Raw genomic sequence first — 14,385 nt, 5'->3', positions numbered from 1 at the left:
CACAAATTGTAGTTAATTTTCTTAAGTACAAAAAAATCTTTCAGCTTCCATGAGTCTTGGCTATTTGAAGCCCCTTTCACCAGACTATTCTCCCACTCCTGCCTGCCAAACTAGAGAATCAGACTTTGCTGCTGCAAAATGTGCTTCTCACATGGAGGCTGGGCAAGAGTATTGTCCTAAAACAAGTCTTGAAAGTGTATCTAATACATCCTGGGATGTAAAAGGTATTCTTGAATACATACATTAAAACTATTTATTAGATACTGGCTGCATGCTATTCTGAGAAACACAATACACAAGAGAATCCCATTTAGAGTACTTAATAACCAATAACTTCTTAACTGGTCCAGCTTAAACTGAACATAAAATGAAAAGGCACTGGAATGACAATTTTCTAATGGGCCATATGTGTGCCTGGGGATAGTGATTGCCTAGAGATAGGACTGTTTGGTTCTTGCACCTTTCTGTGTAAAAGTGCCTATTAAAAATCAGTTTAAGCTTATTTTTAATTGTAACTTTAAATGTAAAGTTGGTTATCACAATTTAATATTTTCTTCACTCTTTCTTTCCAAGATTTATCTGAAGTTCCTCAGAGTTACAAAAATGGAGAATAGGTAATAGACAGAAACCAGTAAATGTTAGTGTTTTGGAAGGGTAAACACAAAGCAAAAGAGATTCTTACCGCTCCTGGAACAAAACCAACTTTACACATCAAAGAAAAAGAATCCAAAGTGATATCAAAAATAAAACAACCAATATGGAATTGAATGTTTAGCTGAGTAGAAATCATCTGTTGTCAGAGTAGAAGGAGATTAAGCACTGAAATTTCACAAACTCAGGGAAGGTTTACAGGCTCTGGCTGCTTGACTGAAGAACCTCTTAGAAAATACTGAAGGGTTGCCAGGGTCCTGAGGTTCACCACATTCACCAAAGCAAAGCCTTTCTGGTGCACATATGTAACAGAAACACTCCGTGTTTGTATACAGTGCATGCCAGAAGGAGGAACAATTACCACTTATGATAAACGTGGTTTATTTGTCTGTTACAAAATCAAACCCTGTTAATTGCTTTAAAATTCCCTGGGAAACCAAGCTCCACCCCCGTGCTTTGTAACCATAACAGAGCAAGGAAAACGAAGTAAGAATTACACGACAAGGCATTGTTCTCATGCTACTTCCATGGGAGTACGAGTTAAGGGCAAAGGAAAAGACATGAAAAGTCACAGCAGGAAACAGTCAACATACTTCTGCGTAAAACATTAAACTGTCCTCACCACTTACAAGGAATCATGTAAGTTTTCTGTGTCTTGACTGATTCTTGGATGTAGTTCTGTTTTATACTTGGTCTGGGCTGTCTTTTACAAGTGAATAGTTGGTAATTATGAAGTGTTGAAGATATAGGATTTCCTCTTCTCTGTGTGAAACACCCAGTGAAGTGCTTTCAGAGATGTGCATACATTTGTGTTTCCACTAAGACTGTGACAGGTGCCTAACCGTAAACTCCCCACTTCTGCTTTTTTTCAGAGCTGTGGTTTTAATCCTAATCTTTTCTCATACTTTCATTCTTTTTTTCCCCCATTTCTCTGGCACTTTCTTCTGCTTCTTCATTATGCTCATCCAGGCATCTCAGGCAATATGCAAGGACAACTTCTCACAGGGGTCTGGAAGTTCTTTTAAATGCCATGTGTTTACTTGGGCTTCAAAACAAGCTTGTATTACAGTTTGAACCCAAATAAAGCATTGTTTTTTACAATCACTAGCTTTAGAAAAGTTTACCCCTGTCAACCAATGTAATTATGAGGCTGTTAAATTTAGATAATCTTTTATGTCTGCCTTAGGGTACAGGTGTCTTAAATACTATTCTAGAATGAAAATGCTTCTTGTTTTGTGAGTGGAAACTCCTACTGTAGTGTTTCCTTGACTTTATTAGTCTAACATCATTGTATTCCTATAAAGATCAAATGCTTTTGCTTTATTTTTTGTCAAGTACACCTGTGGCACTCCAGGAATAAAAAAAAAAAAAATACAGTGAAAGGCATTGCTACATATACATGTGTAACTAAGCACCTTGCAAGCATTGACTTTTATGTTTAAGACATTACACCTGAAAACTCTCTCCTCTTTTGCTCCTAGGCTCATACATACATCAGCCCTACAGGCAGCACTAGAACATAACTTTGTGGCATGTGAAGCCAAACTTAATAGTTACTATGAATCTCAGAGAGAGTACCAGAATACAATTACTAAATTTGTCAGGATTTGCATATTTTCATTGCATTATGAGTTTAATGGAAGCCACAAGCATATCAGGTTCACAATTCCAGACAAGTCCAGTTTAACTGGAACTCCACCTCTGAACCATGAAGCAAGATACTGTAATTACAAAAAGTGTTGCAAAATTTTTTCAAATATTTATTGGGTGAACACATGCTGTGAGCCTCATGCTCCTACTACACAGCTCCAAAAGCAGCCATGTTCTGGGTTTATTCTGGCCAAAGATCTCATCTTCCATTTGCATCACACCACAGCAAGATGAAATGGTGTCATCACTTACATAATCCTGATAGCCAGTGATAAGTGAGCTTGGTAACTATTCTGGTATGACTTTTTTTTAATGAAGAAAAACAAAGATGCCTTTAATGACATGGAACTTGGAGAAAATGGAGAAGCTCATTAAATCTAGGAGTCTCGTTCTCCCTTCCCTAGTGAGGTCAACTTTTCCACCAAAGTACTTTAATTCTTTTGTGGACATTTAAAACACATTTCAAAACTTTAAAATACATTTCAAATAGCGGCCAAAATCCAACAGAGTTTTTGTAATAACTGAACCCCATCATGCTGTAGGGTAAATGAATCACTTGACTTCAGGACTTGTAAGGCAAAATTTAGTTTTGTACCATGTCCTCTCAAACGTCTTGACCAGACTTTATTGCTAATAATAAGTCACAAAGATGTTAGGTGTTTATTCCTATGGATTTAGAGTTTCACAAACTGGGGAAAGAGAATGCATACCATAAGGTTTATTTAGAATAGGACATTAGTTTTAACACAGATGAGAAGATACAGATGGCAGTTCTATAGGAAGCTGTATGAAGATTAATAAAACTTAAGATGGTGATATATTCTAACAGCAAAAGACTTCTTAATTCTTAGCTTATAGTTACAAGTTTACTTTTCGTGACACCCCTCAAAAATTCTAAAATTGAGATTTTGCTTATGTAATTTTTTTGCCAGAACCTGGCAGCTGTGTTCACGGCTGGGTCGATTTAACTCATGATTTCTTCTAAAATTAACAAACGTAGTTACTCAGGAATCTCAGCAAACGAAATGCTTCTTTTGGTGCTTTTGGTAGACAGCATTGCTTTTCAGAAGTCCTTACTCTGCTACAAAACAACACACATTTCACAGAGGTGAGCACAGTACTAATTCGGGCATCCCCGAACCCCGCGTAGTGAACCATGTGTTTGTCCAAGCTGCCGAGTGGGTTAGCTCTTCTTTTTCCCCTCCTTCTTGTGCTATGACAACCTTTTGCTTTTCTTCTTCTTGCTGGCGTGACTGCTCAGGGGACAAATGTTCCTTTGCTGACACCTGAGTGGCGGGGGGCCCTCCTGGCCGCTCAGCGCGGCGGGGCCGTGAGCAGCACGGAGAGCTCGCTCCGGCCGTGCGGGCTGCGCGCCCCCGCCGCGGGGACGCGGCTCCGTGAGGCGGGACGGGCGGCGGCGCCGCGCCTCCCGGCCACTCGGGACTCGGCTCTCGGTGAGAAGGACGCAGCTCCCGCCGAGCCGGGCAGCGCCGGGGGCGATGTTTCCCCTGTGGAAGGCCGTTCTCTCGGAGAGTCTCCTGGGTAGGTGGCGGCGGTGCCGCCCGACGGGGCCGGGGGCGAGGGGCCGCGGTTAAGGGCACCGGGGGGCTCAGCCGGGACCGGCCGTAGCAGATTTCCTGGGGCTCACCGTACGTGCAGGCTCTTGGGTCAGCCTAGAATTTATTGCTGCTCCCGGCCATGTGTCGGTGCAGGTGTTGCAGAGCCGGTGCTGCTCAAGGCAGGGTGCCGAGGGTGGTCGCCAGAGCCAGCACCCGCGGTATCGTCTGCTCGGTGCATGCATCTCCTGCAACCCCTGGAAACTCAGCGCAGTGCCGCTGTGCCTGGATAAGGTGTCTCCAGGAGAGAACAGCACACCGACTTACTAGAATAATGCCTTTAGCCACCAGTCTGCCTTTGAGGAGCCCTGAGACTGGGAGTGGACTGCTGATTTAGCCAGCCCTCTGAACACCAATCCTTTCCAAAGTTGAGCACTTCACTGAGGTTCAGCAGGTCCTCCACAAAGGAGGAACTGCTGCGTGAGTGGGGGAAGTGCTGTTTTATTCTCATCATTCTATTTCCTCGGAAAATGCGTTTGTTTAACTTGAAATAACAAACGTTTCTTCACAGAAGGTGGCTGTTGTTGCTTGAACTGCTTTAAAATACATTTGATAGTCTATATGCGAAAGTACAAAATGGTAATTTTTAAGTAATCTCCAGGAAATCTTATTGAAAATACATGATGGGGTTTTCTTTTTTTGGTTGGTTCTTGTTTTAGGCTACATTTCTTGGTCTCTTTACCATGCCCTGCCACCGATGATCTACTACTTCCCACTTCAGACACTGGCACTCACAGGCCTGGAAGCTTTTGCTGTTGCCTTCCTTTCCCCGATATTCTTGACATTTGACCCCTTTTGGAAGTTGGCTAACAATAAGTATGTCTTAGCCATTCTGAGACTGACTATGGTTGGTAAGTACACATTGCGGTGAGTTACAGATTCCATTTTGGTATCAGTGTATAAGAACAAACATTCCAAATTGCCTTAAAATTCAGAGGATTACAAAAAGATACAGGAAAAAGAAGTTCTTGCTCTCCCCGTACTCGTGTTTTGTTGGTTTCTTTTTTTTCTCTTAAGCTTTTAGCTATAGTCAGAGAAATATTGTTTGCAGTCATTGTATTGTATAAATACAGAAAAAAAATCTTTACTTTTATTGCTAGGAGCTTCTAATTTAGTGTGAGTGATGCTCAGCTGGAAAGGTGTTTTCAGTATCACTCAAATATTAGCAGAGCAGGTGTTTTTTTATATTGTGACAACGGGTAGTGATGAGCCATTATAGAACAGCTTGGGGCTATTATAAAAACAGTCTTCTATGACTGAAACATAGTTTTTAATTTCTGAGGCAGTTTTTTCTTCTAAGAATGTATTTTTAAAATTAAATCTATCTGTCTGCATGCCTGTAGAGGGGTTATAAGCTCATCCTAAATATGAAATAACTCTCATATGGTCAGTCGCACAGGATGAAAATTTGATCTTAAACTCAGGAAACAGATGCCCCATTTCCCATTCCACAGGCTCTTTCTTAAACCAAGACTTGCTGGGATTCCCACTTTAGTCTTTAGATAACTGGTGCAAATCTTAGCTCCTGTTGATTTTTAGAAAGTTTTTTAGGGGAAGGTTTGGCAGGTACAGCCACATTCTTTAGCAAGTATTGCTAAAGAGTTTGCCGCACCAGATGAACTCAGAGGAGACAAGGGTCTCCATCGTGTGTAGAGGTGAAAATGCTTCTGCTGAGCGATGTGTTTCAGAAGCAGCAGATTCTAGCTCCTTATTTGTCAATATAAGATAGACAGGTAATCACTTTCCTTATAGCTTTCCTCTTTTACTGTTAGAAGACAGAGTAAGAGCATCTTATTTACTTCCCTTGTGTAGTTTTTCTAAAAAGAATTCTTGTTCTTTATCTCCAGAAAAATACTAGAGCTAAGCACAGTTTATTGGTGTCATTGATTTTCATGAAGAATAGTGTTACCGTGTTCTTTCCTTTTCCTACTCTTCCCATTATATCCATTGTAATACTTTTCTTGCTGTTTTGTAATAAACTTCTCAGTGAGCAGAATCTTCAGCTTCTTGCAGCAGTGCATAGTGTAGTGCTTTCTGCAAGATCTTCTAGTTTAGAAACTAGGAGTGAGTGTAAGCATTTAAAATTGCACCTTACTTCCTTCAGATGTGACAGTAACACAAAATTTGCCATGTTTATTTAAGATTAGTCCTTCAGATCACCTTGCTGTGTTTAGTTCACTTTACCAAAAGAGATGGAAGAGATGAAAAAAGTGTGTAATTTTTATTCTGCTAAACAAACAGCAATGACAGGCCTATGTTGGTCTTTTATGTTAGTTCTGTCCCATCATACTGTGCTGGTGATTCTCCAGTTTCTCAGTTCTTCCTGCTTTTTTCCTCCTTCATGCTGAGACAGTTTTATTCATTCTCTTTTTGATTTTTTTTCCTTCTCAAAAAGGCCATGGTCTTCCTCTGGGTCTTGTTGAACTGTCAGGCAGAACAATCTACCCTATGCATGCTCCACCCCATTCTTAGCAGTCTTCACTTTCACAATAAAAAAAAAAAATAAAAAAATCTTCATGCTTAGCTAAGACCAGATATTTATGGGGATGATTTTTTTTTCCTCTTCTATTTCTTTCTGCAATTTCTAATTTCTGTATCCTTTCATACTACTTGATTTTGTCTTCCGTTCAAAAACAAACAAGAACAAAGTACCCTGTGGAAGTGTCTATTTGCATCTGTGTCTTCAGACAACCTACATTTAATTTGGGTATTTGGATAGATATATTTAAGTCTTGGGTGTACTTGCACAGCAACAAAAGGTGTGTCTGCTCTAACTTGGCAAACCCATGCTACCTTTAATCAGGGTAGCACACATGATGAAATATTTGAAGAGGCAGGTTTATGGATTGCCAGCACAATTTCGTGACAGCAATCTGTGTGTACTGTACATGAAACCTCTGTTGAAGTCTCTGCAAGTACACCTTTACTGCACATTGATCTTGTTTATCATCTTGGCTCTAAGCTTTGCATCTTTTACTCTGAGCAGAATGAGCAGATAAACAGTTGGAGGATTCCTAGCATGTGTTGCCAGAATCTGCAGCTCCATTTCTGACATTACTTGCTTAACATCTCTTCAAGTTTGACTCATACTCACTTAGCAAATGGCTGGTATCAAAACAACGTTGCTGCTTCTCCTGTTGTTTGTCATTGGTCCTGGGCCAGAAATTCTGGGCCAGAATTTTCCATATTGACTGAAGTTACGAGAATATATGTGGTCCATAGTCTCTTGCATTGGAAACCTGGTAGCAGAGTTTAAAACTACTAATGCGGGGTCACTGTGCCCTGGGTAATGGCAAAGATGTGTGCACGTGCTCTCTTTCAGTGGCTGGGACAGTGGTAGTTTTCAGTAATGAAATGGTGTAGGCTGGTAGTGACCACTTCTGAGATCAGATACTGAGCCAGAGAAAGCCTTGTTCACCCCTACTGAGGCAGCTGATTACTAATCCCTGTGCTGTGTGTGGTGACTGCTGCTGTCTAATAAAGAAAGTGGCTTTGGCCATAGTGTACTTACTTTATAAGTGCACTGCGGCAAAAGCCATATCCTTTTTAGAAAGGAGCAGTCACAGTCCATAAAACTGTATGGCTTTTGATTTAGATATCTAAGTTCATAGTTGAGGAATATCTGTATGCTTAGATATTTTATCCTTTTATCTTCTCTATGGCTCAATCACCCTAAGTACTTAAATAAAGGCAGTCACTTGGATTGTTGGATAATTGCTTCATATAAATTTTTTCCTTGAAAATCGTAACTGCTATGAAGTCATGTATACCCAGTTTCTGTATATACCTGCAGTTCTTTGGTTTGTTTAAAAATGTGTAGTGTCATGTGTTTTCAGATAAGTGGTATAGCCATTCATTACAGACAATGTTGAACTAATGCACAGGAAATCCTTATTACCCAGTCTCTCTTGATCATTAAAGTAGCCTCTGTGTGTGTGTATTTGTTTGTAGGAAGCTTAGCGTCATACCATGCACCAAATGCTTCAATTAGACTACTCATCTTGGCTGCTGGTGTTTCTTCTTCATTGCTGGTTCAAACAGTAACATGGTGGTCAGGAAACAGTTTACAAAGGTATTTTCTTATACTGATAGAATTTAACTGATGTTTCTTTATATGAAAAGCTGTTTTCTTTTATTTTTTTAACCCCCAAATGCCTCACTATTTCAAAAACTGATTCTTACAGGTTCATCAGGATATGGGGCTTCATGCTAGGCAAGATAATGCTCCTTGTTCTTCGTATCTGGTACACATCACTTAATCCAGTCTGGAGCTCACGAGTTGCCAATACTGTCATACTGACAATTGGTTTTGTAGTAGCAGTGGAACGAATTCATTCAGGTAAACATACTACAGCTGGTAGTCATGGTGGTGGTCATGAAAAGAACCTAAAGTATACCTAGCTATGTGTCACTGGGTTTTGATTCTTTGACTTTTTTTCCCCAACACGGTTTGGTTTTAGACCTGCTGCATGAGCATTGCAGGCTTTAGATGTTGTGGGGTACTTCCATCTGCCCATAATATAGCAGAACTGGTATTGCAATTCATACAAGCTGCAGTAAGTTGATGCTGGAACTGCCTCTTTTTCCTTATTGCAGTGTCAACAATATGACAGTGACACAAACAAAGGCATAAGATAGGCCAATAAAACCAGAATGGATTATTGTCTTTCCAGCATGAAACATTTGTGGTGTTTTTGTTAATTCAGTTTGCTCTTTGAGTTTCTTTGCCAGTGTGTTTCTTTTAACAGAGAAGGGGAGACAAGACAAAATTGGGGAACAGCTGATATGTGAAACCAAACAGAAAGAACTGGAGGAATGGACAAGTTGTCCCAATTAAACTTTGCTCAAGTTCTTTGTGTGTTTGCACGGAGTACTCAGCAGTGGGGGCTGGCACAGGCTAAACTGTAGAGGTGGTATTGTCCAGGAAGACAGCAAGGTTGGGTTGGTTAGTTAAGGCAGCTCATGTTAAATCCTCAGAATCTCCTTCCTTCTCAGTATAACCTTAATGAATTAATTGAAATATAAAACCTTATCTATGTGTAAGTAGGTATAAATTAGCATCATGCATATTGTTTGTAAGCTTGCATTACATGATCTAAATTAAGCCTGAGCTTTCATCAGAATTTAGAAAGGGAATCTGCAGGAGATTAGGAAGGAAATCTGTCTTGTTTGTGGGTGACAAAATTATATGTCTGTGCAATTAAAGGTACTGCTTTCTCCTTAGATGAGAGTGGTTCTAAAGCGTGTGGAAAAAAGGAGAAGGAAGGGAGCTTATTTCTGGCTTATTTGGAAGTGTCAGGTTTTGCTCTTATCAGAGTTTAGAGTTTCAGAGAACAGAAGCCTCTGAACAAATTCTAATAACTTTTCTGCTGATTTTCAAAGCCAGTTTAAATATTTAAATTCCAGTAACATGGAAAATAATCAGATGGGCAGGTTGGCATTTTTGACCACTTATGGTGACTATATTTTCTTGACAGACCCAGGTTGTTAGTAAAGATTTTAAATTTTTGGGGGGTTATCAGTTTCTAATAACACAATCCTAATTAGATGAATTAGCTTTTATGCATGTAATTTATTCTAGTAAATTTGTGATTTTGGCCATTTCTTTTTCTCAGTAATATGAGATTGCTAATAGGATTTGACAGTTTGCTTAGCTGTATTTCTATTCTTATTCCAGGTAGAGACAAGAGGAAACAAGAAACAAACAAAACTAGTAATGTGGTTAGAGAGACTGCTTCCCATCCTCATTGGTTTTTATCAGGGATTGCTTTTGGCAGCCTCATGTTCCTCACTCTGTGGATATTTGGGGAGGTATCATTAATTTCTAGATGGGCAGTAAGTGGACATCCACATACAGGTCCAGATCCTAATCCATATGGGTAAGTGCATTACTACTACTACTACTACTACTACTACTACTACTATTATTATTATTATTATTATTATTATTATTATTATTATTATTATTATTATTATTATTATTATTATTATTATTATTATTATTATTTTTATTATTATTACTACTACTATTACTACTACTATTACTACTACTATTACTACTACTGTTACTACTACTATTACTACTACTACAAAATTGTAATCAAAATCCAGTGCTGTAGTGGGTGACAAATTAAAACTTAACCTAATGGTGGTATAAGAATTTAGACAGAAAAAAGTGGGTACAAGGTACTTCACACAGAGGATTCATTCTTCCTTTGAGATATCTCTGAGCATTTTGTCCAGACCTTAAAATTTTCTCATGCAGAATTATTTTTATTTCAGGACTAAAATCTTGGTTTGCCACATTTCAAAACAATGTTTAGATTTAGGACTGAGGTTCATGGACTTATGAATGCAGTGCATCTATAATATGCAGTAAATTAATCTAGCAGTTGGCTTCAGAGAGGAGATGATCAGAGTTGCATGCACAAAATATAAAGTAAACTGTGTGCAATATTAAAAGATATACTTCAGCAGAATTTTTGATTAATAAGAATTTAGTCTTAATGCTGTGTGTGGTTCATTCAGGTTCCAAAATCTAGAAAGAGACCAGGGTAGTTATTTGGAGTCAACTAGATGTGATGGCAGGTGACAGAGTTTATAATCTGGAATTGGTATACAAAAGAGCTCCCCAAGACTAAGACCAGTGTAAGATACTGTAGGAGTCCTTATTTGACATGAAAAAAATAATTCTGTTTGGGGTAGATTCTTTCTTCTTGTTTTCTGACTTTTTTTTGCCTTTTGTACCAAGATTTCAGTGGACTGCTTTTGCTCCTGAACTCAACTCACTAATACATTACCATTATTAAATTGCCATTATTTTCAACTGGATGTTTTTTTACATCAAATAAAGGGAAGAAAATGTAGCTGGGTGTGAGCAAAATTTAGCTTTGTTTAAGGAATTGTATTACCAAAAACTCTCATCTGTATATCTAGAAGTTTCTTCTTCAATGTTTGGTGTTTTTAAAATCTTATTAGTGCATGTTTTCTTTTTCCTTATTGTTATTTCAGAGGTACGGTTCTGCTGGGCCTTGCTCATGGACTGATGCTTTCATTTTGGAGCTGGTCTTCTGTCATCAGTTTTGCCTTGTTTCTCATAGGTAGGTGCAAATCCTGAGCAGAATTTTTGTCTGTTACCTTATTGCCTTTACTCAAGTACTCTGACCTGACACCACATCTCAGAAAATTGTGGCTAATCAAAGCCTCCTTTTCTCTTGCCACTGACGGTACTACACATATGTCTTACCAGTTGACTAAGGGTTCCAGGCCAAATATCCAGACCATTGCAGAGCAGTGTTATTGTCTTCAGAAGCCCTGTTAAGGTTCTGTTCCCTTGGTAGCATCTCAGTTCTGACCATCTGCATTGTTTAACAGTTGGACTTGATGATCTTAGAGGTCTTTTCCAACCCTAGTGATTCTATGATAAGGCCACATCTAAGGTTATAGGGTTGAGATGACACAAGCCTCTCAAAATTCCACAGGAGGCAAAATAACTTGTAATTTAACAGGCAGTCTACCTGGGGACAGACTTGCCTCTTGTCTCTTTATTTGTGAAGTTCTGCGGGCAGTAAAATAGTATGGACAGGCAGGTTTTAGTGTTAAGATTTGTGTGTGCAGATTGTAATGTAATCATGAAAATTTGATTTTTGATGTTCACTCATTGCTTATTTAAAACAAGCACAGAAAGGTGATTCAAGCATTGTATTCTAAAATGCTCAGAACCTTAATGTATAAGAGTTAAATATTAAAAATGTTTCTATACATTTGCTTTCATGGTGTGACAGTAAATATTCGTACTTATGATAATGTTATAAAATAAAGTTGTCCTGTTATAGAGGGGTTCTGTTTAGGGTCAAATCACCATATCAAAAATAGCATGGTAAGTCAAGGATCTTGCAGTTAGTAAAAGATTAATAGTTTCTTGCCCATCCTATGGTTATCTATAGGGAAATATCAGGAAAATATAGGTTTTCTCTTCATATTAATCTATTTGATTCTTTCTGTATTATGGTAAAAGCTTCATAATTGACAGACCTATTACTCTCTTAAGAATTGCATAATTCCCCTGTTGTGCTGATGAACTCTGTAAGAAAAACTGTTCAGTTTTGGCTCTTGATGATGCTTCTCTGCCCTTTTTTTGCTGTACTGTTTTCAGCTGAATAGGCAATGTTTAAAAGAATGAGATATTGGGAAAAATAAAAGACTGCCTTTGGCTACTGTGAATAACTGTCCTTCTAGTAATGCAGTTTTCATGGCTGGAAAGCGAAATTATATTTCCCAGACTCTATTTTTTTGCTAGTCAGAATATGAACATGGTGGATAATATACCTGACTGAGACTTACTATATTCTTTTCTATCCTTTCACAGGTTTGGCATCTTCAGCTGGTCTCCTTTATTTACATACCTGGAGTGCTGCTGTTGCTGGCAACATTCTTGGTATCTTTACTATGTGTGTGTGGCCTCAGCTAGCTGGACGCTTTGTTAGCTGTCTGCATCCTGGGAAAGCCATGAGTACAGCCATGTTTGCCTATGTCCTTGAATTATTCTTCTGTGTATGGTGTACAGCTTATAAATTTGTGCCTGGAGGAGTTTACATTAGAGAAAGCTCCCATCTTCTTCTAGGTACATTTGTGATAATCAACAAATTCAAATATGCTTGCTTAAGCCTCAGGCAGACATGTGAAATGTATCTAGCGTATGAAGAGTCTTTTCAAATGCTCAGTTACTGTTTACTTACTTACTGTGGTAAGAGTTTCAGTGCAAAAATTAATGAGACATGTAAAAAATAATCTACTTGTTTCTTCTTGTTAGAAGGAGTCTAAAATGTGGACAGAAAATGGAATTCAGTTAAGGGAAAATGACAAAGTTGAAAAATGTCTGATAACTAAAGTACGCAGTGGAGGAAGAGATGTGTTAATCAGTCACCCTAAAATTATGGCTGCAATCCAGGGTGTGAATGCACAAATATGCTGGCTACCTAAGGCAGCAGTGCCTCAGGTAACAGGGTAGCTACTGGGACTGTACTGTAATTCAGTGCATTATTTAGCCCTGCTCTGCAGAGCAAAGTGCAGCATCCTGCTGATCTAGCTAGTCTACGTTGGAGACCTGAGCTTCTTTCCCGTGTGGCTCCACCTTATGTTTTTTGAACACACCAGCATGTTTGGGGGAATTCAGATGAGCCTGTAGTGTCAGAAGCACATGAACAGGACAGGCAGAAAATAGATTGTCAGGTATTTGCAAATAAGGAAGAACTGAGTTGAGCAAATACAAAGGCTTTAGCAGAATGATCACTTGATGAGGGTGGAGAGGGTGGAAAGGAAACCAGCCCTTCCTGGTTCTGTCTCCAGAAGTATTTTTGTAATAGGCACTAACATGTTTCAATGGCATATTTCACTAACTATATTTAAACAATGCCAAACATTGTCTTGGGCTAATTGTGTGGGACATTTTTTTAAAGGTGATGCATTAGCCTATATTTTATTTGGAAAGAATTAATGAATGCTGTGTTTAACCTGTTGCTCCAAAGGTTTCAGATTTCATAAATGCCAGTAACCACTTTGTATCACGCCAGTTTCTAACTCTCCATGTGTGTTTCTTATATTCCAGCATTCACATGAGGGATTTGATTTCATTATGTTTTGAGGAGAATTTCATTCCATTACTGCATTATTTTCTTTGTTCTGAAAGCATTCTGAGTAGTCTTTAGAAGCAGTTATCTTAACTAGTTAAATTAAATTTTTTGAAGTTATATGAAGAAAGCAATAGAGGAATGTCAAATGCTTTCTTGAGTAATGCTTTCACAAAAGAAATACTTTTATTCAAAATTCCTCTCTGGTACTTCTGTTGAAATTCACACTTGTGATTAATTTGCCTGGCATGATCATTGGGTAGTAACAGAGAGGTGGCCCTAATTTTCTCTTTGGTAAAGAAAACTGTAAATGTAACACATCTCAGCTGATGGCATTACATGAATTTAAATTCCATCTGAGAATCCAGTTTCTGTCTTTTTTTGATGCCATCCCATAGCTCATCAAAGATTATACCATGAGATTTTGTATTTGTTGTTGTGCTTTTACCCTTAGAGCTTCACTTTCTGGCAAACTGCTGGTTTTCTTCTGGTTTCTTCCAGGTGCAAGTGCTATTTCTTGCTTTCTTCTGTCCAATATCCTGCCTTTCTCTTGCTGCAGTTTGGGTAGGGAACTGCCAGGAAAACCAGGAAAAGTGACAATGAAAGTAAGATCATTATATTTAAAACTTCTCTGCTGCTTCACTGTGATGTGATACAATGCTGAGGGGTTAGATTCCTGATCTTCATCAGCTTTAATGGATATCAATCAGTCACCCTTTGAGAAAGGTTTTGTGCACGCCCCTTCATTGTGCTAGACCCAGTGTCTGTGTTTGCAAACTTTCACTACAACTAATGTAACAAGTAAGGGAAATAAAAAAGTACTGAGTAATAGTTAACTA

At 38.7% G+C, this 14,385-nt stretch overlaps 1 protein-coding gene across 4 annotated transcripts in view; it reads left to right on the top strand.

The window, feature by feature from the left end:
* Positions 1–1,169: 1,169 nt before the first annotated feature.
* Positions 1,170–14,385, top strand: part of CWH43 (cell wall biogenesis 43 C-terminal homolog) — a 34,760-nt gene continuing 21,544 nt past the window's right edge. For 2 of the 4 annotated variants that reach the window (XM_058839077.1, XM_058839075.1), the window contains exons 1-7: positions 3,718–3,843; positions 4,577–4,768; positions 7,869–7,989; positions 8,102–8,256; positions 9,595–9,796; positions 10,929–11,017; positions 12,286–12,540. In XM_058839077.1, coding sequence (XP_058695060.1) covers positions 3,801–3,843; positions 4,577–4,768; positions 7,869–7,989; positions 8,102–8,256; positions 9,595–9,796; positions 10,929–11,017; positions 12,286–12,540 — 1,057 coding nt within the window. In that variant the 5' untranslated portion in view covers positions 3,718–3,800. Of the gene's footprint in view, positions 1,291–3,717; positions 3,844–4,576; positions 4,769–7,868; positions 7,990–8,101; positions 8,257–9,594; positions 9,797–10,928; positions 11,018–12,285; positions 12,541–14,385 lie in introns of those variants that run through there. The other 2 variants (XM_058839078.1, XM_058839079.1) reach the window with 2 other exon arrangements.

This window comes from Poecile atricapillus, chromosome 4 (assembly GCF_030490865.1).
Source record: "Poecile atricapillus isolate bPoeAtr1 chromosome 4, bPoeAtr1.hap1, whole genome shotgun sequence".
Lineage (NCBI taxonomy): Eukaryota > Metazoa > Chordata > Aves > Passeriformes > Paridae > Poecile > Poecile atricapillus.
The sequence above is the reverse complement of the archived record's forward strand: the minus strand, read 5'-3'. Positions and strand labels throughout refer to the sequence as shown.